The sequence below is a fragment of the Plectropomus leopardus genome, chromosome 7, assembly GCF_008729295.1.
Source record: "Plectropomus leopardus isolate mb chromosome 7, YSFRI_Pleo_2.0, whole genome shotgun sequence".
Taxonomy (NCBI): domain Eukaryota; kingdom Metazoa; phylum Chordata; class Actinopteri; order Perciformes; family Serranidae; genus Plectropomus; species Plectropomus leopardus.
The window spans coordinates 24170139-24193271 of NC_056469.1; the positions used below are offsets into that span (position 1 = coordinate 24170139).

Consider the following 23133-nt stretch of genomic DNA (forward strand, 5'->3'; position numbering starts at 1 on the left):
AACCCACTTGATAATACTAGTAAAAACAGGATAAAAAAAAGGAAAAATTTAAATGCATCATAAGATGGAAAATAAAACCCATTGAGATTCTATTAATGAAAATAAAGCTAAAAATAGAGTGTATAAATAGCATAAAATAAAGGAGAATACAACATTTTAAAGAGGTGCAGCACAGGAAGTACGGGGCCATATACATTTTTTAATTGTTTGTGGAAATGTTTGAATATTGAAAAATATATAATTTATTTCTTTATTTTAAACAGAAATGTAGTTAAATATTTAGGCTGGAATGTGCCATCAGAATCATTTGACTATAAAGTTTTTAGGTCTAAATGTAAAACATTTTCAAAATCTAATATAAATTGATTGATTACATTTAAAAATAAATAAATATAATTAAAGACTGAATGAAGTCATAAGTCTAGTCCTGTATTCTGTCTTGAATGGATAAAATAACTGAATATTGAATTTCAAAATGACAATATTGTAATGGTAAAAAAAGCATTTAAATTTAGCTTTTTTGTTACCTATCGTATTTCATCTCACACTGAATTTGTTTCTTATTTCCTAGATTTACAATGTACATTTTGTGATCACTTACATGAAGATGATTCTCCAACCCACAGAGCAGCCACAGGAAGTAGAGTCATTTAAAATAAGCATTTATACTAATTAAACTCTTCAAATCATACTGCAGCACACTCAATGTGCAAGATATAAACTGACATACTAACTAAAAAGAATGAAGGTAAACAGGTTTATTATTTCATTCATAAGTAAAAAAAAACAAAAACTTTACAGCTGTAAGTAAAACTACAATATGAATACTTAAACACATCTATTTTCCTGTATTAGTGATGTTATTCATGAAATAATGAAGATTTACATTTGTTTAGTTTTCATCAGTTTCCATTTTGTTCATTAAGATAAAAACAAAAACAATAAAAATCCATGAACAGATGTTTGGAATCAAAGCTTTATTGCTGAATATAATATTAAACATTGCAGTCAGGATACAACTAGCCTGAACACAATTATAGTGCAACAATTATGTTACAATACACAATATGGCATATAGCATTATTTTACAACGAAGCAAATTGTTTTACAAGAGCAATATGAAAAAGAGCAAGAGAAGGGAGGAGCCCAGAGAAATCATTTTCAATGATATTACAATTATATGATCTTATCCTCACGATTAATTCCCCCACCTGACCCAAAACACACACACACACACTCACACGTACTGTACACATGCACGCACTTAATCATAACAGTAACAGTCCCGCTGGTTGTCAGTTCATCATCCTGGCTGATAATTGATAACTAAAAAATTAAATAAAGTAAATATATAAAAAAAAAAGGAAAACTAGCTGCTGTAGCACTTCTGATTACTGTTTGTACTCTGGACCGGCCTTATCCATCTCTTGAGAGCACTTTTGATAAAAAGCAGTACTCTTTCAATGTCACGGGATATTGTACCTTTAATCTACATAACCATTGTGAGTATACAGCTCAGCCAACAACCTGCTGTGAGGAAAGACTGTGAGAGCACTGAGCGTCGTGGTAAACCGTCAACCTCGCATTCATCATCTTTTACTTTCTTCATCGAGAACACATTTTAAATCAACAACAACAGTGACATTATCAATGATCTCTAGATCAACAGAGGAAATGTGAGGACTGTCAAACATGTAAAATACAGTACTGGGACTGTGTTGCTGCCGGCCGCTTTTGTCCGGTAGAGACTAATACTGCCATAACTGATAGAAGTCATTCAAACGCACATGACCTCACGATGATCTCTGTAGGATGGTGGATAATTCACAGTGTCCTCCTCGGATTCTCTGTAACCGTTACTGCTCCGATTCCTCTCCGCTTCATTCAGTCCCCCAAACATTCACCTCCCAGCAAAAAACACTCACACTCAACACGTCCTCCCCCGGCTGGCCTTCATTCAGTCCCGCCCTCCACCTCTCTCTGGCAGAAGTGAGCCAGCAACGTGTCCAAGTCCCGGCGGTCGGCGGCGGCGTACAGAGGGCTCTCTCCCATCATGCTGAGAGCCATACGCAGGGTGGACCAGATGTTGTCCGACATCATGGTGGCTGCAGCGCCTCCGGGCCCCCTCGCAGCTCTCGCTCCGTCCCCGGCGGCCTGGCGCTGTAGAGACAGAGCTTCGAGGAAATGCTCCACTGCCTCTCTGAGGATACAGGTGAGGAAACAGTTCATTTTAGACAGAGTTTATGATATTAAAGGAATACTTCACTCCCGAAAATGACCATTTGTATTTCAGTTGTTCACCTTGTGTTACTTTGATTGTTTTCGTTGTTTTTCTCGCATGACTGCTGACTGAAGAATCCAAATGTGAGTAAAATTCTTGATGAATTGAAGTCGTGTGAGTCCGCTTTTAACAACAGCAAAACTATATCAAAACATCTGTTTACAAACTCTCACACCACACGCAAAGTATAATTTAAGTCTCAGTTAACAAGTCGTTTTCTTCCCAAACAGAGAGCCCTCTCTGAAAAGTGAAACTTATCTTTGCTCTCTTCAACATCAGACTCCATCGATAAAAACAGCATTTTACCTCTCTGAACACAGGAGCTGCTGGTCTACCACTGACCCGTTCAGGACTTCATGTTTTTGTATGATTTGGATGTTTTAAAGAGTTTGGATTCACCAAAGTCACACAAACGAACTACCGATCAAGACAGCAGTTAAACCAGCAGGTCTCATATTCAGCCAGTGAAAATGGTTTTGTAAATCTCTGCTGTTGGGCGTAAACCTCCATTCTGCAAAAATGCTATTTTTCAGGAATAGAAAAAACGCTGTGTCTTATGGAGACAGGAGGCTTAGTCGCAAGCTTTTTTAAATACATTTCATTGGCTGGGAAATGGTAAAACTCACCAATAGATGTAGAGGGAGACCAATAATATTAATTTATGAAAAAAAAGAAGAAAAATACTAAAATGTGGAGATACGAGGTTTGTGCCTGACAAAGACGAGATGTAGTCTGGCTTTGAAGAGAGCATAGAAAAGTCTCATATTTAGTTCAGTTCCCTGCTGGAACAGACCATCTGTCTGGGAAGCACTGAGCACTTAAACTAATATTTTGATATAGTTTTGCTGTAATTAAACACATTTGCCTATTACTGAAATTCATCAAGGATTTTCTCTGTTTTTGGATGCTTTGTTCACTGAAAGCATGCATGATAAATAAAGTTTTCTTCACATATTTACAAGTAATAAATATAAATGGTCATTTGAGCAGAGATGTATAACCTTTAATTATCACAATTAATAATATTTTTCCTCATTACTCTGACCCTAATAGTTGGATAAATGTATAAAAAATGTATAAAAATCCAATAATCTAACCTCTGATATATAAATGGACAAACTATTACAAATACCATATTTTAGTATAATGCTATAAAGTTCTACAGCACCACAAAATGACCAAAAAAATAAAATTAAATCATCACCTCTCTGAGATGATTTCTATTAATAACCATGGTGTTTAAAATACATTATTTCTGCTAAGCGTACCTAATAAACTGGCAACTGAGTGTGTTCAGCAAAACTGCTGTTGCCATCTAGTGGAAGTAAAAGCGACTGCATTGCGACAGAGTGTGTTTGGTTGTCAAATCATACAAGACAGAACAAGAAAACACCATCAAGTCAAATTAAGTAACAGAGATAATTGGCTGGTTTTGAATTTGAACCCAAACATGACAGTGTTTCTACTAAAGCAAAGAGATTTTGTAAAATCTGTCTTTTCTTAAACACTCAGTTGCAGCATGTACAAAGATCTGCTTGATCAAAACAACTGCACCTTTTATCAAATAATCAAACCCACTTTGAAACCTTTAGTCTGACAACTTGCCTTGGGCACGCTCAGTGTTCCTTTCACCCAAATATTTATGTTAGCTCATGTTTGGAACAACCCTCCCTTTATTTTTTAGCATGCTGGGCCACGTAGTTATTCTTTAATCAATGTGCGTTCACATTTTCACAGAGTATTGTCGTACATTTGACCAGTGTTTTTGTCGTGGTCAGAGTAAATCATTCAGGGAATCAGTCCAATGTAACAGTAAGCAGTTATAAGTGACCCAAAAAACATCCCTTGTAAAGCTCAGAATTGACACATTTTTGGCTGAAATGACTCTTTTTCAATCATAATACACATCCACAAACCACACTTCCCCCTTCACCTGTGTGCTCCTAAGTTGACACAGCTGATTCCCAAGTTGTAGCGACTGCGGACAAAACCGGGCTGCAGCTCCAGAGCTCTCCTGTAGGCGGCCACGGCCTCCTCTGAGCGGCTTCCGTTGGCGAGTGTGGCGCCCAACTTGTTCCACAGCAGGTAGTCCTGGTGGAGACAGAAGGAAAAACAGGGTGAGCTCAGAAACAGACACGCAGTGTGAAGTTAGGATCTCAAACAGGCTTTTACACGTACCTGTGGTGTGACAGACAGAGCAGCACTAAAACAGTCCACCGCCTTGTCGTACTCTCCGCTGAGGTTGAAGAGAACTCCCAGACCACACTGCAGCTGGGGGTCCACCTGGGCGGGGTCGGAGTTTGCTGCCTGCAGGTACAGGGACTGGACCTCAGTAAACAAAGACCTGTGGAGAAAAAACAAAAAGAAAGGGGCGAAGAGGTTAATAAAATACGACAAAACTTTTAGAACTAGTGGATCTGCATGTTGAGTTTTAAATGTGAAATCATCAACACGTGTGTGTGTGTGTGTGTGTGTGTGAGGTACTCACTCTGGAAGCAGAGACCCGAACCTCTCCCTCTCCTTCTCCCTTTCTCTGGCACCATCCTTTTGGCGTTCACCTTCATTCTGCTCCCACACAGAGCGGTATTTTGGATTGTGCTTTAGCCAGTCGCGAAGAGTTTCACAGGCCTGCCTGTGCAGCGATTCGTTGGTGAAACTGACGGCCAGCGCCATCAGAGCAGTCAGGTTGTCGTTCTTCAGCTCTATACATCTAATGACAGAAGAGAGGAAAAAAGTCAGAGGGAATAATTTCACATTGTCATTACACAATGAATCATTTTTAGTCAAAAAAGCAAATGAAAATAAAAAAAATACTCGATTAATGGGTTTAAATTTGACAATAACATTTCTGTATTAGATCAGAGATGCCTAAACTTTTTCCTGAGAAGGGCCAAAGTTAAAACTTAAGAGTGGGTCACTGAACCAAAACCAAACACCAATTGTACAGTATTGTAAAGATGCGAAATAATACTAGGATCCAAAGTTTCCTTAACTGAAATGCCATTTGTCCGTGTGCCACTGTCTTTGCCTCTTCATTTTTTCGTACTTTATTTGCATTGTATTGCATTAGTATCACTCTGCCCGCCATGCTCAGATTATGAAAAAGAATCATTAAATTAATTAAATATAAGGACCCTACATATTTAGAGAACATTTTTAACTCATCAAAATAAAACAGCATAAACCGCAACTTATATTATAATTTATTTTAAAAATCTTAAATCTTTAAAAATTTGAATTGCCTAGTTTAAATTTATGGCCGGCCAACTTTAGGCAGCACTGTGTTAAATCTTTAGCTGAACTCCTGTAAAGACAGTAAAATGGAAATAGTGGCTACTACAGTTGTCTATACACTCAATGTAATAAGGTAACAGGATGGGACATATTTCCTCATTTAGGCTTGCTTAGATTTTAAGCAACTTTTTGAAATTTGTCATGGACGTTTACTCAATAGAGGAAGTAGAAAAGCTGCTTGAGCCTACAGTCATTAAGCTTATTATTAAAATGTAACATGAAGTGACAATCAGGACTAATTCCATTATACAAAAGTACCATGAAAATATTAATATTTACAATTCCCAAACAGTCTATGGTGAAAATAGGTGAAATGTAATTGCCCAGCCAAGTCAGATGCACTACTTAAATGTTGCTTCCGAGTGTTTCTAGATACAGTTTCTTTGCATCAGACGTGACTTTTAATAGAAGCATGTTGCAATTCTGCTTTCTGACCTGCGGAGGGCGCTGATGGCAGCAAACTCTTGCTCGTTCTCTGCCTGACAGGTTCCCAGATATTGCCAAGCCTGCAAATTAAAGAGACGACATGAACACTTGCCATAACATCACAGGCTCAGATCTTCACGTTCCTTAGTATAACACTTCCTGTGGTCAGTTTTCAATCAAATATCGTGAAGTTGTCTCATGGAATTAAAATGTTCATTTACTGGATTCTTCGGCGTCATTGTCTGTGCACAAAAAGAGTCGAAAAGCTCTGCTGTCAAAAAAATCAAGAATGATCCCTCTACGAACCGACTTTTTTCTGCACTTTCATGTTTTCAAACCCTATACTTATAGTGTGAGATTTTGAATTTTTAAAAACTAAATGTATTGATGTTTTAATTGCTTGTATTTTACTATTTATGTGTTTTCTGGGTGTGCTTTTCATATAAGCCAGTAAAGGTTTCTACTAGACCCTAACATGCACTTTTTATATGTTTTATCCCCATCGTGCTTTGTATTATGTGAAAGAAATAAACTGTAAACTACAAAAACCTGAGTAAAATTACATGAAAGGACACTTTTTGGAATCTTTTCACATGTATTACCAAGAGGGTGATCAAAGCATTTGAGACTGAAAAATGCAAATGAAGCCACAGCCTGCAGGAGACTCACCAGCTGGTTGTCTGGTTCTCTCTGAACAGCACTTTCAAAGAAGCGCACAGCACCGGGGATGTCTCCTGCCTCCATCCTCTTCACGCCTTCTGACAAAGGGTCCGGGTGGGATAAGTATGGGTTGTCGTCTTCAAACTGATACCCCTGGGACAAACACACAGAGTTTACGGTCTTGTATGTGTAGTGCTCTAACAAAGGATAATGCAGAATCAGGTGGAAAGGAAAAGCAGCAACACACTGCAGGTCATTTAGTGGAGCTGTATGTGCAAAACTGCTGAAATCCTCAAGCATGCGAGCAGATAGTATTTCTCATCTGGCTCTGAAGAGGTTGACAGGTACCTTGTCATAAGAAGTGCTGAGTAGCTGATCGAAGTCAGACAGCCAGGGGTGGCTCTCTGCGTCCCTCTTCGCCATCTCCTCCCACTCCTGCTGCAGCTTCTCCCAGAAATCCACATCACTCTGACAAAATGACAGATACACATCAATACTTTAGTCTCCTCACACATCATGTATCATCCTGTTTCACATCCACTTTGACCTTTATTTTTCCAAGAAACAGACAATAGCGTGTTGGTGGTGTTCTGTAGTAGTCAAAAGAGAACGACAGTGGTTTGTGTGTGGACACAGTTTGCTTTAACCTCTTTATTACCAGGGCTCCTAATTAAAATCTTACAGGATTTTCAGAAAATCGTGGAAAGAAAATGCAAGTTTAGGTGCTTTTCCATCCACTACTGTTATGCCAATGCTGTGAGTTGTTTGGTAAGCAGTAGGTGGCACTAATTCTCCAGTCAGGTGCCACTGCAGAGGAGGGTGCAAAGAGATGACATTATTAAAAGAGCACCAGTAAAATCTCAAACAAAAGAAAACAATGGATCCATACCAGGCCCCCAGAAAGTGTGCCGGCCTTTGAAGCCAATTTTATACAACTCATGAGTCTATCACATGATGCTGTTGGGCCTAAAAATACTTTTTCCCCATTGACTTACATTGAGAGAGATGTCTGTAAATCAGTGAATAAATCATTTTCACCCATTCAAGATAGTGAAGCGCTAATTATGATCTCTTTTTTGGCTTTATCGTATGGGAAATTTATAGGGTATGTGCAATATTTTGCCTTAGTTTTTTGGGTCCAAGTCATGTGATACTTTGCTGTCCGCTGTATAGTGTTTGCTCTTTGGTAAATGTATTGTCATGTACTGAATATCATGCAGCTGTGTCTTACACTTGTTTCCCCGACACAAGTTTTCTTTCGTAGCAACAAAATTGATCTTTTCTTAGCCTAACTGGAAGTAGCCGGCTCGGCTGGCAGAAGTCTCTAAGGCGCTTGTTCTATAAACATTATGAGGCAGAAGCAGCATCAATCATCTCAGTAATTTTATAAATAGAGCTTTTTTGGCTTCATACACCATTTAGCAACTTTCATAGGAATGACCAGCGTCCCACCCCCAACACTGTATCCAGGCCTCTGACTACATCCATGGGGAATAATAACAGAGAGCACTCTGGACAATAGAAAGAAAGAGTTCGGAACAACTAATTTCGCAATACTGTGCTCTTGGAAGAGTTCTGGTAAAAGCCCTGTGTGCGTAAAGAAGTGTTAAAAGCCATCCGGAAACGACGAGGAGAGTTTGCAGTGGCCGATGCAATGAAGGAACATCATGACTATACGCCATCATTTATTCTCTGAATCTGTCCCCATTGCACTTAGTCACACATACCTTTTATTAATACACACTTTCCTTCTTCCCCAAATGTAAATTTTATTTTTTTTTACATTTCCAGATTTTTTTCAAAACTTTGGGGCGTTTCCTCTCAGGTTTGTTTTTTTTTCCCCAACAGGTGGATGGAAACGCAGTGACGGATCCTGGTCTTACCTCCACTGCTGCCTTAGCTTGCTGGAAATCTGGTCCTGATGTGGCGAACTCATCTACCCAGGCTTCAGCTGAGTCCTCTGACACCTGAAGAGCAGGAGGAGCAATAACAATGGTTGACCAGAGTCAGCACTTGCTGGCTATAAAAAAATGTTATTAGCGCTGAGGACGGATTAAAGAAGGAAAAATATAGAGGGAAGTGATGGAAGGAGGTGAAAGAAGAAACAACATAGAAACGGCTAATTTTCTCTTTTCTTAGAGTAATCTCGAATTAACTCTTAAAAAAATATCACTCAGCAGGGACAAAATAAAGAAATGCTGACTGTATCTTACTGTCTATGTATCAGAAAAAAACAAATAACAAATAATCAAAAATAAATATGGCAATAACTGCAGCTAAAACTAAAAAACCTATCGCTGCCACGACCACCGAGGTCCTACCTGCCTGACGACTTTGGCCCACTGCTCTGCTTGTTTAGCTTTAACTTTCTCAATCTTCTCATTCCTCTCTGGGGGTTCCAAGGGAAGAGTCCCTCCCCCCGTCTCCGTCAGGAACTATGGCGGGAGGCGAGGAGGGGTGGCGGTGGGGAATGGGGGCAATGTTTTGAGGAGGAGGGAGCAGTTGGTGAGGAGGTTTTTTTTGTGGGGTGGGAGGAGTAATTTTAAGTAGTAGGAGGAATAGATGAGCGGTGGTTGTTAATTGAGGGAATGGCAAGCCGAGAGTTCGGAGGCAGGTCAAAAAATGGGGAAAAGTACATGTCAGAGTTAGATGGCAATCAAAGTGGAAACAGACAACTTTTCCCTCCAAGTGGTGTTATTGTTGGCGCCGCTGTTTAAAAGACAACCAGATAGCTTTACGTTTTCCTCAGAGCAAAGCAGCTACCAAAGTTTCCAATTACTTCAGTTGTTCCGACTCCGCCATTCCCACAACTGCGGATAGTAAGTGCAAAGACTTTACCCTGACACTCTTTGGTAACTCTTTGGGATAGCTCTTTGGGATAGCTACCCATAGCGAGCAGAGAAAATAAAAGCGCTTCCCTCTCGTTTGAGTTGAGCCTCCATTTTCCTGGGAGATGGTACGTGTTAGCAGATGGAACTGCAGAGTGAAAGTGAGGCTTATAGATACCCAAACTCAATGTCGATGATGTGGTTATTCTGTAGCCATTACATTGCGCAATCAACATGTACTTCATAATAAAAAGTTAAAACAAAAAACTTGTCTATTTCCACTTTAAGTAAAATAATATGGAGCCCTTAAAGTCCCAAAAGTTGAAATTGTTTGTCTTGCAGGACCAAGTTCATTATCTTGTGTGCACAAGATTTAAACATTTTTTTTTAAATTCCTGTTAGGACTTTAGCGGCTTCATACAATGGAGCCATGGTAAACAGATATTCATCATAAACAGGACTAAAAGCTTCACATGCACAGTAAAACATGGAAGTCCATTTCAGCCAAGAACAAAAACAAAAAGATGAAAATTTAGGCATGATAAAATAACAGTGCTGGTAAACCAAAATTATAAGGAAGTACGTCAAAATTTTGACCAATCAACTCAAAAATGTAGAGTTATGGGGAGACCTCGTCATCCCAGTGTGTATCCCATATATCCCATAAATTTAAAAAAGGCAAAAATGCCCCAAAAATATGTTTTCTAAAGAGTCTTACCATCTCCACATAAAAAAAATTTCATTTAAAATAAGATTTTAAACAGCATTATAAAAATCTGAATTCTAAATCTGGACTTTAATTATCTTATTATTTTGACTTTTTTAAAATCGTATTATTTGGGATAATTATATCATACTGCTGACTGTGAGTATTTTAAATTGTTTTCATATCTAACTTTTAACAGTATTTTCTTTTCTTGGCAGAAATGGACTCAATGTTATTGTGATTTCTGGGAATAATCTGGTTAAAATCCAAAATCTGGCTTTAGCCTTTTTTCCGGCTGAACAGAATGAAGTCTAAGTGCTTCCTTTTGGTAAAATCAAGAACTGAAGATAAACTGAGTCAAGGAGGGAATAACCACAGCTTGACTGAAGCAGTAAATGCATAACAAGAGAAGCAGATAGTCATGAGACTCCTCTCACTGCTGAACAAATTCCATCTGCAATGCTGCGCAGCTTCGAGCTTCATATTACAGTCAGTGCAGCGGCTGCTTTTGGTTACATTAGTGGAAAATATTACTCTGCTTCAGATACTGGGGTGATGAGTCACAAAGCATAGTCTATACTGTGCAAAAGTGAACCAATGTGTTCCCCCACTTGCAACCATCCCCTCCTCAGTGGGCAGCGACTCGTACCTGGTTGAGGTTGGAGGCCCAGTTCTGAGCCTCCGCGGCCTGAGCTTTATCTGTGAGCTGTTTGTCTGTTCTGCTCTCCACTGTCACACTGCCCTCGCCAATCTGCCTAATGAATCGCAGGAACTACACAACAACGAAAAAAAAAAAAAAAATCACAACAAAAAAAGCATTTCACCATTACTAATTGTTAAGATTCATACTAATACACTGCTAGTTTCTTTCTAAACCAAATAACCTTCTTTCCAAACTTAAATAAACAACATTGAAAAACGACAATGAAACTTAAATCATTGACATAACAGATGCACCACGCTCCCATGAAACTACTCTACAAATATGTCAAAGAAAAAGAGAGAGGATATGGTGAGAGAGGATAAATGACTGACATGGCCGTGAACACACTGCTCACCTCAGTGTTTTGTAACTTGGGGTCGTCCACCTTTGAAACGAGCTCATTGGCTGTTTGTCTCAGCTCCTCCCCTGGCTGATACTCCTTCGTCCTGTCACATTAAAGGGACAGTTCAGACCGTTTAAGGTCAGGTTTTATGAGGTACTTATCTATAGTCAGTGTACTACATTCAGTAGATGTTTGTCGCCACGCACCCAGACTGGAGGTGAGAGTTCAACAGGGAAGCTTAGCAATGTTCTGCAGTGGAGGGGTCTGCAACAAAACTGATTTAACCCACCTAAAAAAAATCAATATATGTTCAAGTGTATGCTACGTTTAGAGTATTTTTACTGCTTTACCATCAGACAGCAACTTCTGATGGGGACCTGAAGTAATATCGCTCTCTTTAAAGCCAGACTCCACTGAGAGAAACAGTGATCTAACATCGCTGAACACAGGAGCTGCTCAGCTACCACTGCCTCCATCGTTATTTTGTTTGTGTTATTGTGTGACATTCGGATTCACCAAATTCGCACGATAACACAAACGTAAACCCCTTTTTCCTGTGCACAACACCTGCTAACATCTGACTGTTTAATGTGATGAAAACGGTTACAATCGGCATTCACGCCCTGATGAAATGAGTGTTTATCTACTCTGGCTCTGATCAGCATTGAGGAGGAGTTAGTAGCCAGTTTTTTTTACTGGTTCACTAATGCTCATTTTTGTGAAAAAGGGGGTTTTAATAACTGATCAAGGCAGTAGTAGAACAAAAGCTCCCATGTTCAGCGATCCAAAATTACTGTTTTTGTCAAAGAAGTCTGGTGGCTTTGATGAGCTGTTAACAGCCGTTAACAGCTTCCCCGACAGAACAGGCTGTCTGACGTAAAGGCTAAAAGGTGGAAATACTCTCAATATATTGTACACCTAAACTGTTAAAAATGTTTTAAAGTGGCATTATTTTTGGTGGCTAAAGTACGTTTTGCTGCAGCCCCTGTCCACAGCAGTACATTGCTTTGCTTCCGTGTTGGTGCTTCTGCCACTTCTCCAAACTGAGACTTATACAGTATGTAATACACTGACACAATGGATAAGAACCTCAAACAGCTCTTCTTCAAACTATCCCTTTAACAACAACAAAACGCTAATGTAAAACTGTAATGAGTTATTGACAATTTTATGATGCATATAAAGACTGGAACACATCATTTTAGGCTGAAGGCTGTACTTTGCATTGCTGAGGTCAGTGCACTATGTTCATGATTTGTTCTGATATTCGTTAAATCAGCTTTCATTTATTGTTCTGATGCTTGTGTGCCTTTGACAGAGCTTTTGTTCGCGTGAGCTCAACATCGACGGACAAGCCTTGACAAGCTTTAAGTCTGAGAAATTCAAATACAACAGCCACTCAACAAGCAGACAAAAAACACTGTCGAGGTTCAGTCTTGCTATCGTTTGTCTACCTGTCCTCTAATTGTCTTTGTCTTGCCTTTGTTTCACATTTATTTATCTCAGTGTGCCTAAAGCATCCATTTAAATACATACATAAGCCATTTCTCATCTGCAGACTTTTACAACTGTCTTTCCACATCCCCATCCCCCGTTCTAACCATTCATTCTCCTTGTCTCCCAGGTCTCCAAGCCACAACTTCTCCTCCGACTGCTCCAGATACTCCTCTGCCCAGCGTCCAGGATCTGGAGCAAAAAAAAAAAAAAAAGGAAAAACACAGCAGATTTTAAAAAGTACATACAATGCAAAAAATCAAAGGATTGATCCAAGGCAAGTTTGCTCTGATGTCAGGTAATATTTCTGACATGAGACAGAATGATGATGACTTCAGAAAGATTAAGTGTTCATTAAGCAAAACGTGTTTCCAGAGTGAAACACAGAAGAAAAAAATAAATAAATAAGGAGAAACCGAAGCTACCTGCAGCCTCAGCGATAAATTCTTTCGTCCAATCAGCATCTGCTGCATCACCAAGAGCAATGAGTCCCGGTGTGGAGGCAGCATCAGGACCTGAGAGAAACTCGGCCGTCCAGTCTCCAGAGAGGGCCAACGCTGCCACATCTGGAGCTGTGACATGGAAATATGTGGCGCTTAAAATGCTGAAAACAGTTTGTGAAAAGACGCCACATAAAAACTAAGGGAAAATACCTAAAATTAGTAGGCAAAATACACAAGAAAAACATAATTATAATAAAAATACCTCTCTGTGGAGCTTGTCTGTAGCTCTGCTGGTCAATCTGCTGCATTTCCTCCAACAGCTGACCCATGTCAAATGTGTGTGGGGGACGAGGGGGAGCCTGAAGGAACTCATTCACCAGCTGCAGCAAAAAAAACACACAAAAAAAGCAATACTTTTCTTTTAAAAGACTATGAGGAAACTGCACCCAGTATGCACAGAGCTACACACCAGGATTACAGGATTACAGTCAACACAAAATGCTAAATATGGGAAGGAACATGAGTGCTGACCTCTTCTTCAGTTGCAATTTCAATGGGAGCGGGGGGAATCTGAGAAAATAAGGGAAAAAAAAGGTAACAGAAGAGCTAGTGCCGTGTCTGTCTTCAAGCAGCCTGAAGTCTGTGCACTTTGGAGGAAATTATTCCCCTGATAAATTAAAGTATTTCTACTAATGTTTATGTACAAATTACTCACTGTAGGTGTTGAGCGGTGTCGCCATGCCCCCCCTTCCTTGGTCATGTGGCCGGTCAACTTCATGAGGGGATTGGCTCCCCCACATTCTGCCTCCACCAACTCCCGCATCGCCATGGCAACACAAGGTTGAGGCAAACCCAATCAGACCACCTGAGAGCTGAGGAGAGAAGGAGGAGATGAATTACTTAATTTTGTGTTCGGGGCAAATTGCAAAAAAAAAAAAAAAAAAAAAAAAGTCAGTGTACGATATAGTTAATGGAATCATATTTTTAGATTATGCACAGTCAAAGTGAAGCGCAGCATGTTATCACACAATAATAGTGTGATAACTTCAAGAAAATCAAAAAAGTAAATTAGACGTCAAAAGTTTTAATTCCCAGAATAATATGACAGCAGTTCACTACATATCATACAAAATCAAAATGAAGCTTTCTGCACCAATGAAGTCACCTCAGTAGAAATACCCTGTCAAAATAAAAGGGTTTGTTTTCATCTTGAGAAAAAACAAAAATCCAAAACGAAACGCAAGATACAAAACTTCCACAGATTTTCGCCTACTTTAAATACTCTACATGTCCAACTATCCACTCTGCACAGATAGTCTCAAGTCACATAAGCAAATTCAAGCTCCATCTGCTGTTTTCCGTGTCATTTCCTGGCGTAGAGTGAACCATTAATAATGTGGATACGATGGCCCGGCAGGCACAGGCATTCACTGCATATTTCACTCAGTCTAGTCCACTAAGTTCAGAGGATTTTAGCTTTAAAGTGCATTTCATTTCAGCCTCTGCAACGAGAAAGAAGCTTAGATAGATAGATCAATAGATAGATAGATAGGTAGCAACAACTATCATATTGGGTATTATATTTCTTTGGAACTGAGCCACAAAATATGTCCCTATCAAAGAATTTCTGGTTATCTTGTTTACTTATTTTTTGATGAAATTATAGAAATATTGCCAATTTCAGACTATTTTATTTATGAAGGGTTCTTGTTAACTTTAGTTTAGACAACATTTTGTCCAAAAAAAAAAATTCGCTTAGATTTTCAAGTTAGGTAATGAACAAATTACTTGACATTTTGATGTCTGCATTAGTGTTGTCAAAAACACAGATTTATTGCTACATATCAATTCTGAATGTTTTAAACTGTTTCCTATTTTGTCCAGCAACAATACACCGGTACCAGCTGTGTTTGCTTTCTCTCATTGTTAATGTTTACTGCAGTCATTCTGCTGTTCACTGTCACTAATCACAAAAGAAAAGTTTTGTTGTCGTCATAAAGTCTATGACGACAACAAAATGTATTCCTTATAAAAAATTTTTACTCACTCCTGATTTCTTTTTTAGGTTAGTGAGTATGATTTAATTTTTGTTTCATGTTTATTCTCATTTTTACATGTTTATTCTCATTTTTTGTCACCGTTTTGGTTTATTTTGCAGAAAGAGTTTAATGAAATATATATATATATACATATATCAGTAAGTTATTATTAAGCTCTACTCGGTCCTTATTTTTCTGCTGATCACTCAGCTGGTCCCCCAAGTGCAAAACAATTACACAGGAAACAATACTTAAGATGATGATTCAGCCCCTGTATGCAAACCCTGAAAACAACATGAGGTCCAAGAGAAAACCCTGCAGCTCAACTCACTGACCTATATCCAGGATGAGCAGCTGACAAACTGCTATAGGTGCTGGCCTACTCAACTTCTCTATCCCCCCTGGAGGGATGCGTAACAGATACAATTTCCATAATAGGTGTCAGGAATAGAAACTTAATTCTCTGTCTACTCTACTCTGCTATATTCTATGTCTATTGTAGTGTTGTTCAACTTTAGACATTTAAGAAAATATAACACAAGACAGTACGGCTGGGCGATATGGAGAAAGTCACTATCACAATAATTTTTGCCAAATACCTTTCGATATCTGTATTGCAACAATATTGAGGGCTTGCCTTGCTATCACACAATATTTAGAAAAGGAGATTTTTGATACATAATCATCAGTAATGTGTATATAATGACTAAGTGAGTAAAGTGTAGGGCTGCAACTAATGGTTCATTGTCCATTTTTTTTCTTGATTAATTGATTGGTTGTTTGGTTAAAAAAAATGGGGAAAAATGTTTTGTCCACAACCCAAAAATATTCAGTTTACTGCCATAGCGGTGTAAAGAAAACAGAAAATACTCACAGCTGGAATCAGAGAATTTTGACTTTTTTTTTCGTAAAAAATTACTTAAACTAACTGATGGATTGTCAAATCAGTTGCTGATTAATTTAACAGTCAACTACAAATCATTGCAGTCATATTATATCTATCTCCTTTAGTATAAAAAATGACATCATTTTATTGTAATGCAGCCTTTAAAACCAGGAAAGGACAACACAATATTGCAATATCCAACATCTGGGATGATATCTAGTATCATAATACAATATTGATATAATATCAATATATTGCCAAACCCTACAAAACAGTGCACTCTACAGATTGACTGTCCCTCACTCTTAATTTTAAGAACATTTTATTCCTACTGATTCAAACAGCTGCTGCACTGCATGATGATTAGGGTCAAATAAAGAGGATTAGATGAGATATTTATACACTCACTATCACAGATAATGACCCTGTGACACCTGTTTACCTGCTCCCTTACTATGTGCGTTAGCAGTGGAGGAAAGAGTGCTTTTGTACTACAAATGCATACTTATTTCTCCTTTATGCGTGAATATGAATTCAGTATTGGTAAAATATCTAACAATGGACACGTGAGAGCAGCTGCAGCATTCAGGTGCTGTCATGTGTCAGACCAGTTAACTGACTGGGAGCAGTGTAGCATTGTTTTCCTCAATGCTAACTGTAGCTAAGAAAGAGCAACGTTAGCTCAGTGAACGTTACTCAATGTGTCTCCTCTAATGTAGCTAACATGCTGCTCATTAAGAAGCACATAAAGCTAAAAAAAATTAAAGAGTTAACCGTCCGTTTTGTGTTTTAACAATAGCGAGTGTAGCTAACGTTAGCTAACGGTGCTAGCTATCTGCCGTAGGGCCGGTTATCACTGCGGTTGTAAGCGGCCGGAGAGGCATGAACAGACGGGTAGCATGATGTTCATCTCACCGCAGACAGCTGCTGCTGAAGCCCGGCCGACAGTCCCTCCTCTCCGGTGTGTCCTCTCCGCCCGTATCACAAACAGAAGCCGCCGCAGTGACAAACCTCCCGGTAACCGTCTGAAACCAGCTGCTGTGTGTTATTAGCGCCGCTCTTTTATTTACCTTCCTCCTCCATGACCCACAAAACCCCTCACCGATCGGTTAGAGTGGCTCGTAACGTTACGGTGGAATTGTATTCTCAAATGGTTTTACGTAAGGATTTGTCGACGGTTAAAACAAAGCAGAGCGTAGTGGAACGTAAGGATTTTACGTAAAATACAAATTGCGCAGGAGACCAAAGTCCAACAAATCAGGACTGTAGTTTCCAGGTGAAAAACACCATCCTCAAAGGCAAAAAAAAAAAAAAAGAATCGCAGCAAGATGTATAATTTCTACACTAAAAAATACAAAAACAAAATAAAAAATCTTTATTTTTTTTTCAATTATAACAGATATTACATATAAATAAAATAGCCTTGGCACCAAATATGATATACCATAAAATGAAAAGGCAAAACAAAACAAAAAGAACAAAAAAATAATAATAACAATAAAAAAAATTAAAGTAGAGGTGAAAAGCAGATGTTACAGCAGTTACAGTGTACAGAAATATTGAAGATTACATGTGCTAAAACACTTTATAACAGTATTTCCGGTTACCCTGACCCCACTCCTGTCTTTGTTTTATTAGTCTTTATCAAAATCTTGTCTCAAAAAATCCATGAAGCTCCTTCATAGATTTTCAAAAACTGCCAGCTTTCCTTTTGTAATATATGTTAGTTTTCCCTAAGCAACACATTTTGATAAATCCTTAAATAATTGCTTTACACTTGATTTGTTTACATCTTTTGTTCTTATAGGCTTAGCTATTGCACTCTTAGCTTGTAAGACACCTAAGTCTATTAGCGCACAGTCAATTTCAACACTTCATGTCTAGACATACAATGTGTGCTGTAGCAATTCAAGAAGTACTACTCAGTTAGGATAACTTCAAAATTTTACTTAAAAAACAATAATAAGAGACTGTTCCTTATTTATCAAATGACGAGGGTGGGTGGGGTGTGATTTTTTTTTACCCTCCCCAAAGAAATACATTTACACCATAAACTGATGCGGAAAAAAAACAGCGTAATGCATACACATTCAGCAGAATGGAGGAAATTAAGTGTTTGATGCTCAAGATTTTCTGGTGGATGACGTCCACGTCCATCAAGTGTATGAGGTAGGCCTACTCATGCAAAAATGCCATCTTGACCTCTAATACATATAATGGTGTGAAATATGAACATTTACCCAAGTACTGTACTTAATTGCAATTAAGAAGTATTTGTACTTTACTTGAATATTTTAATTATACCTTATAATTTCAATGCACTACATTTATTTATGAGCTACAACATGTTACTTTATCGGTTATCATTTTCCCTAAATATAACCAAATTATCAATAAAATATGATTATCTTATAAAATAAGATGAAATAAGGACATTGTTAAAGCTGTACTTCAAACAGCTGCAACATAATTACAGATTTAGTAGTTACATGCATCAATAATCAAATAGATTTATTTACATAAATCTCTTATTGATCACCAAAAGGCTTTTTACTTTTGATACTTTTAAGTATACTACTACTTCCAGCACTGATTATACTCTGTCATAAAGAATTATTATTATTATTATTAAGCTGTTGGAGGTGGAATATGTTTTAACCTTGTGTACTGTTTTTTCTTTTTAAATCTCAAACAGAGATCTGTTTTTCATAAGATTTTCATGTTTTGTATAATAAACTGAGTAAGTTTATTATAAGCAAGTAAATCCAGATGTCAGATAAATATGGTGGTGTAAAATGTTCAGTATTCCTACTGAAATGTTAATAGATGCATAATGTGGCATGAAATAAAAATGGTCAAGTAAACCCTCAAAATTATTCTTACATGCAGTACTTGAAAAAATATAATTAGTTGCAATCTACCTGCATCTGTGATAATTTGGTACTCCATCTCCTGTATAAGTATGTGTTTTTTTTGTAAAAGAATAGCATAGGCAGCATGGCTCTAATATTGTGTGAAATTTGTATAAAATTGGGCATAAGCCTAATTATGACAATATCAACATATATCAACATAATATTAACATATTATACATTTATTATTATCATTATTATTATTATACATTTTAAAATGAAAATGTGATTCTTCCTGGTTATTTTTTCATGTGACCTTACTTTTGAAATACAGTTTTATTAAGAAGAAAGCTCTCTCGTGGAGACGTCATATAGTGTTTTTATTATGAATTTTGTAATGTTTTCTGACAGTTCTCAATAACAATTAGTCAGCATAATCCATGTCATCATTGTATCAATAATTACAGGTAATGTTCCAATAGTAACATAGTAATAATATAAGTTATTAATCAATGCAATGTTTATTCCTTCTTAACATCACACTCAAAAAACAACAGGCTTTATTTACTGACAGGTTTAGCACTGCACATTGATAGGCTACACAGACAGACAGCAAGAGACACAGAGGGAGAGGTGGGAGGGGCAGGGAGGCGGGGGAGAGGAGGGGGAGGCTGAGGTGAGGAGAAGCACACAGTTGTACATTCATTGAACCAATCAGATGGAGTGAATAGAAAAGAAATTAAAGGTTTTGAAATGTGAAAAAATCACCCGGAAGCGTGAGAGATGAAACGTGTGAGACGTATCTAAGTTTCACAACAATGTGCCCTCCTTTTTCTGTGATTCAGATATTGACAAGTTCTTAAATTACAACAATATTACACACAAATTAAGAGACACTCATCAAGCCAGGAATTATCATCCTTATCACTACTACTATTATTATTATTATTGTTATGCTGTTTTCTGAAGCTGTAAAGGTGATTAATCAAAATGGCAAAAATAAAAATCATAATCTGCTCCCTCTCAAAGTGTGCAGAAAACGAGAAGAAGAGTGGCTGCAATAATAATAGTAATAACAATAATATCGTAATATTCATCATTGTATGTACAGAAAATTCATTACAATCAATACAATCAAAACTGCCCAAGCTGAGCTGACATTCTGGAAACAGCAGGGGTAGCATTATAGGGGTGTGTATGTCTGTGTGTGTTTTTTGTGTGTGATTGCATGTGACGTTTTGCGGTTATTTTTAAGAGCAGTGTGCAGTGAGTGAAACAGTGCAGTGAGAGTCTTTTGGAGACATTCCAGCGGTCACTGAGAGGGGGGGGGGGTCAGAGGTCAGGTTTATTGTGGATGGAGGTGTTTTGACATTTAGCGGCACAAGATGAAACTTTGCAAAGACGCCTGACTCAAAACTTAGCTTTTAGTCTGCATCTGGGAGCTGCATAAGTATCAACTCGTGTGAAGGGTGAGGTGTGTGGTTGATAGTCCTCTCATCTTCTTATTATCAGTCCCACATAAAATATCATCAGGAGGTGAAGCACTAAAGTAAAGAAAAATACCTGCAAGCAAAGAGTTTTGTCTTTATTTATGAATAGGTTGCGACCGTAACGTCTGACCTCACTGTCTTCACTCTGCGGTTAACGGAGGTGGAGGAATGTGTCGTGAGAGGATGCAAGAAAAGAGCTTGTGCGCAGACGATTCGAGTCTGATAAGGGAGTGCAGAGACATGTCGGGATCAAGGCTTGTGTGTCTTTGCCTACAGATCTATTCAAGGCCTGCATGTTGCGGATTGTTCCAGTAAAGATTTCATTCTGTGTTCAATAACAAAAGATAAAATACAATCTTTTCTCTTTTTTTTAAAAACAAAATCAGTCTCATTCAGCCAGTGTTACACTATACAGACACATTACCATCTCGTGATTTAGAACTGGTGCACCACATACAATTTTGGTGGGGTTTTGCTCAGGCGGTTAAATTACATTAAATGTATACATTGTGCCATTGAACATTTAGGTGGAGAACAACTGCCTGTTGTTGGTTATAGGTCACATATGGCGTTGAGTGTCAAGAGTATTACAGTGACTGTGTTGTGCGTTGTGTTTGTAAGCATACATTCCTTATACTAGTAGTGTCAGCAGTCGTTGATATTAAAAGTGTTGGAGTGTGTGACTGGTGAGCCGGTTTGTGGTTTCCATGAGAACTGGTGCAGAGACGCGTGTGGTTCAGTAGCGGCGGGCGCTGCCGTCCCTCCCTTCCTTCTTGATGATGATTCGCTGGTCGTCGCTGGCGTCGTCAGGTGACTCTGCTACCTCTTCGTCCTCCTCCCCCTCTCCCTCCGTGTCAGCAGAGATGCCCATACGAGACTCATAGGACTGCAGAAAAGAGCGGCCGGGGGTAAAAACAGGAATTTGACAGATGTGGCCATCATTATAATTATTTTCTTTACTTTAGAGTAAGGTCGATCTCCAGGTTTGCTGGTCGAGTGAATAAGCTTAAAGCATTTGTAATAATAATACGTTTTGGAAAATAAAAAAAAGTAGCGTACATCAGTTACCTTTACAGATGGCGTCACAGCGCTGATTCCAACTGGTATTGAATTTAAATAACCGATATTAGAATAATATTATGTTATTGGCTAACTAATAGAGCCACTAGTGTCTGACAGGCGTAGTGCATTTTACTGCTGAGGTCAGGCTTGTTTCGACGACCTGAAGGTGATCCAATTTCAGAAAAGGTGTGCTGGGCAGAGAGGCCACAATGTGTTTGTTTACTAGAGAGTTTATGTGTTTTCTGGGGTGACGAGAAGAGACATGGAAGTTAATCTCTCAAGAAAACTAAATCTGCACCAAACTACAACATTTTGGATTTGAAGACAACAAAAGAGGTGACCTACCTGGCTGTGGGACAGTTTGAGCTTAACTTTTATTGGATGCCTGTGTTTTTATTCGTAAGTGTTGCTCACTGAAAGTGCCACAATGAAAGAGGAACGGCTGATTCATGCAGTTGAAATGAGGAATGATCTACATGATACCTATTTATTTCACTACAAACACCAAAATAACACCAAATTGCTGTTGAGATAGTGGGGAGCTGAGAGTTTTTGATAAATTACCATTATTAATAACAAGCTAATGATAGGACTACTTACCCGTCTTATTAAGTAGCTACATCTGCAGTCTGATCTCAAGCACACAGCTGATAGCAACTTGTGTGTTTACATGATGTTACAATATTGTAAAGGGCTGCTGAGTCAAGTGGGACACCTGGTATAATTCAGTAAACTGCTCCAGTGTTTGACCTAATATCAAACTGCTTTGACATTTTTTTTTTACATTGATGTTATGTTTGTGTGTGTTATGCTAATGTTGTGAACTGTTTTTATTGTTTGAGGCATACTCTGTTATATTGGGCTATAATAAACTTAGACTTGACATTACTATTCAAATCACATCATTGCATCATTTTTTACCTCCATGGGGTTGACGATGATGGTGAGGGCAGAGTCATCCCATTGGCTGCTACCCTCCTTGGCCCCACCCCTGGCACCCTCACCACGGCGATGGATGGAGCGAATTCGGAAAACACCAAGGATTACCATGACGACCAGGAAGCCCACACACACCATTATGATGACGGTGGCTGCTCCTGGCACCACTGTAAAAGAAAAACCACAATCATCTGTGATAAAATAGTTAAGTTTTAAACTATCTAGCTAATCTTCCTCATGGATGTCTTTTTTTTTTCATTGTTATGCAAAGAAACATTTCTTGATCTGATTACTGGATGCCCAGATGTAGACGCTACAGTTGGTACCTCTCCTCTTACTGCTTTTAATAATATTAACCAGAATCAACTGCAGTCATTAGAAAACAACCAATCAGAGAAGAGGAGCCTCTAACACAGCTGTCAGTCACTGCTCCTGAACCGAGGTCAAATTGTTAAACAAGCAGCGCTGATCAGAGACTCCGTGGCTGTGACTGACTGATTTAATCACACGCAGTAAAGTAATTAAAAGGACTACGAGGACGCAGAAGAACATGTTGTTTTCCACAGATTATCTACATAATGTGGATATAATGACAATTTCAGCAATTATGACAAAATGTTATTTATTAAAGTTACCAACTGTAAAGCTCTGACGCACCTCTGTGAGCTGTACTCTCGTGTAGGACGG

General features: G+C 38.4%; 2 protein-coding genes across 3 annotated transcripts in view; both read right to left on the reverse strand.

Moving 5' to 3' along the window:
* Nucleotides 1–962: 962 nt before the first annotated feature.
* pex5 (peroxisomal biogenesis factor 5) lies at nt 963–17223 on the reverse strand. Of its 2 annotated transcripts, XM_042489329.1 has the most exons (16): nt 17019–17223; nt 13894–14050; nt 13710–13748; nt 13441–13558; nt 13161–13307; nt 12843–12927; nt 11254–11344; nt 10845–10967; nt 8545–8628; nt 7010–7129; nt 6671–6814; nt 6011–6081; nt 4770–4991; nt 4460–4625; nt 4215–4372; nt 963–2200 (listed from the first exon to the last, which is right to left on the reverse strand). In XM_042489329.1, exons 2-16 carry the CDS (start codon nt 14005–14007, stop codon nt 1954–1956), a joined length of 1929 nt encoding a protein of 642 aa, XP_042345263.1. In that variant the 5' UTR covers nt 14008–14050; nt 17019–17223; the 3' UTR covers nt 963–1953. The 2 variants fall into 2 exon arrangements, with proteins under 2 accessions (XP_042345263.1, XP_042345264.1); XM_042489330.1 differs by lacking the exon at nt 10845–10967.
* Nucleotides 17224–19356: 2133 nt separating this feature from the next.
* Nucleotides 19357–23133, reverse strand: part of clstn3 (calsyntenin 3) — a 34882-nt gene continuing 31105 nt past the window's right edge. The window contains exons 18-19 of the mRNA XM_042489315.1: nt 22429–22613; nt 19357–21331 (exon numbers count right to left, since the gene is read on the reverse strand). Of these exons, the coding sequence (XP_042345249.1) occupies nt 21182–21331; nt 22429–22613 (335 nt within the window). The 3' untranslated portion in view covers nt 19357–21181. The remainder of the gene's footprint in view (nt 21332–22428; nt 22614–23133) is intronic.

Coding starts and splice junctions, on each gene's coding strand:
- pex5 (XM_042489329.1), bottom strand. CDS start 14,007: ATGGCGATGCGGGAGTTGGTGGAGGCAGAATGTGGGGGAGCCAATCCC. Junction 13,749..13,893: donor GACACCGCTCAACACCTACA/GTGAGTAATTTG, acceptor TTATTTTCTCAG/ATTCCCCCCGCTCCCATTGA. Junction 11,345..12,842: donor GGAGACAAGGAGAATGAATG/GTTAGAACGGGG, acceptor TTAATGTGACAG/GACGAAGGAGTATCAGCCAG.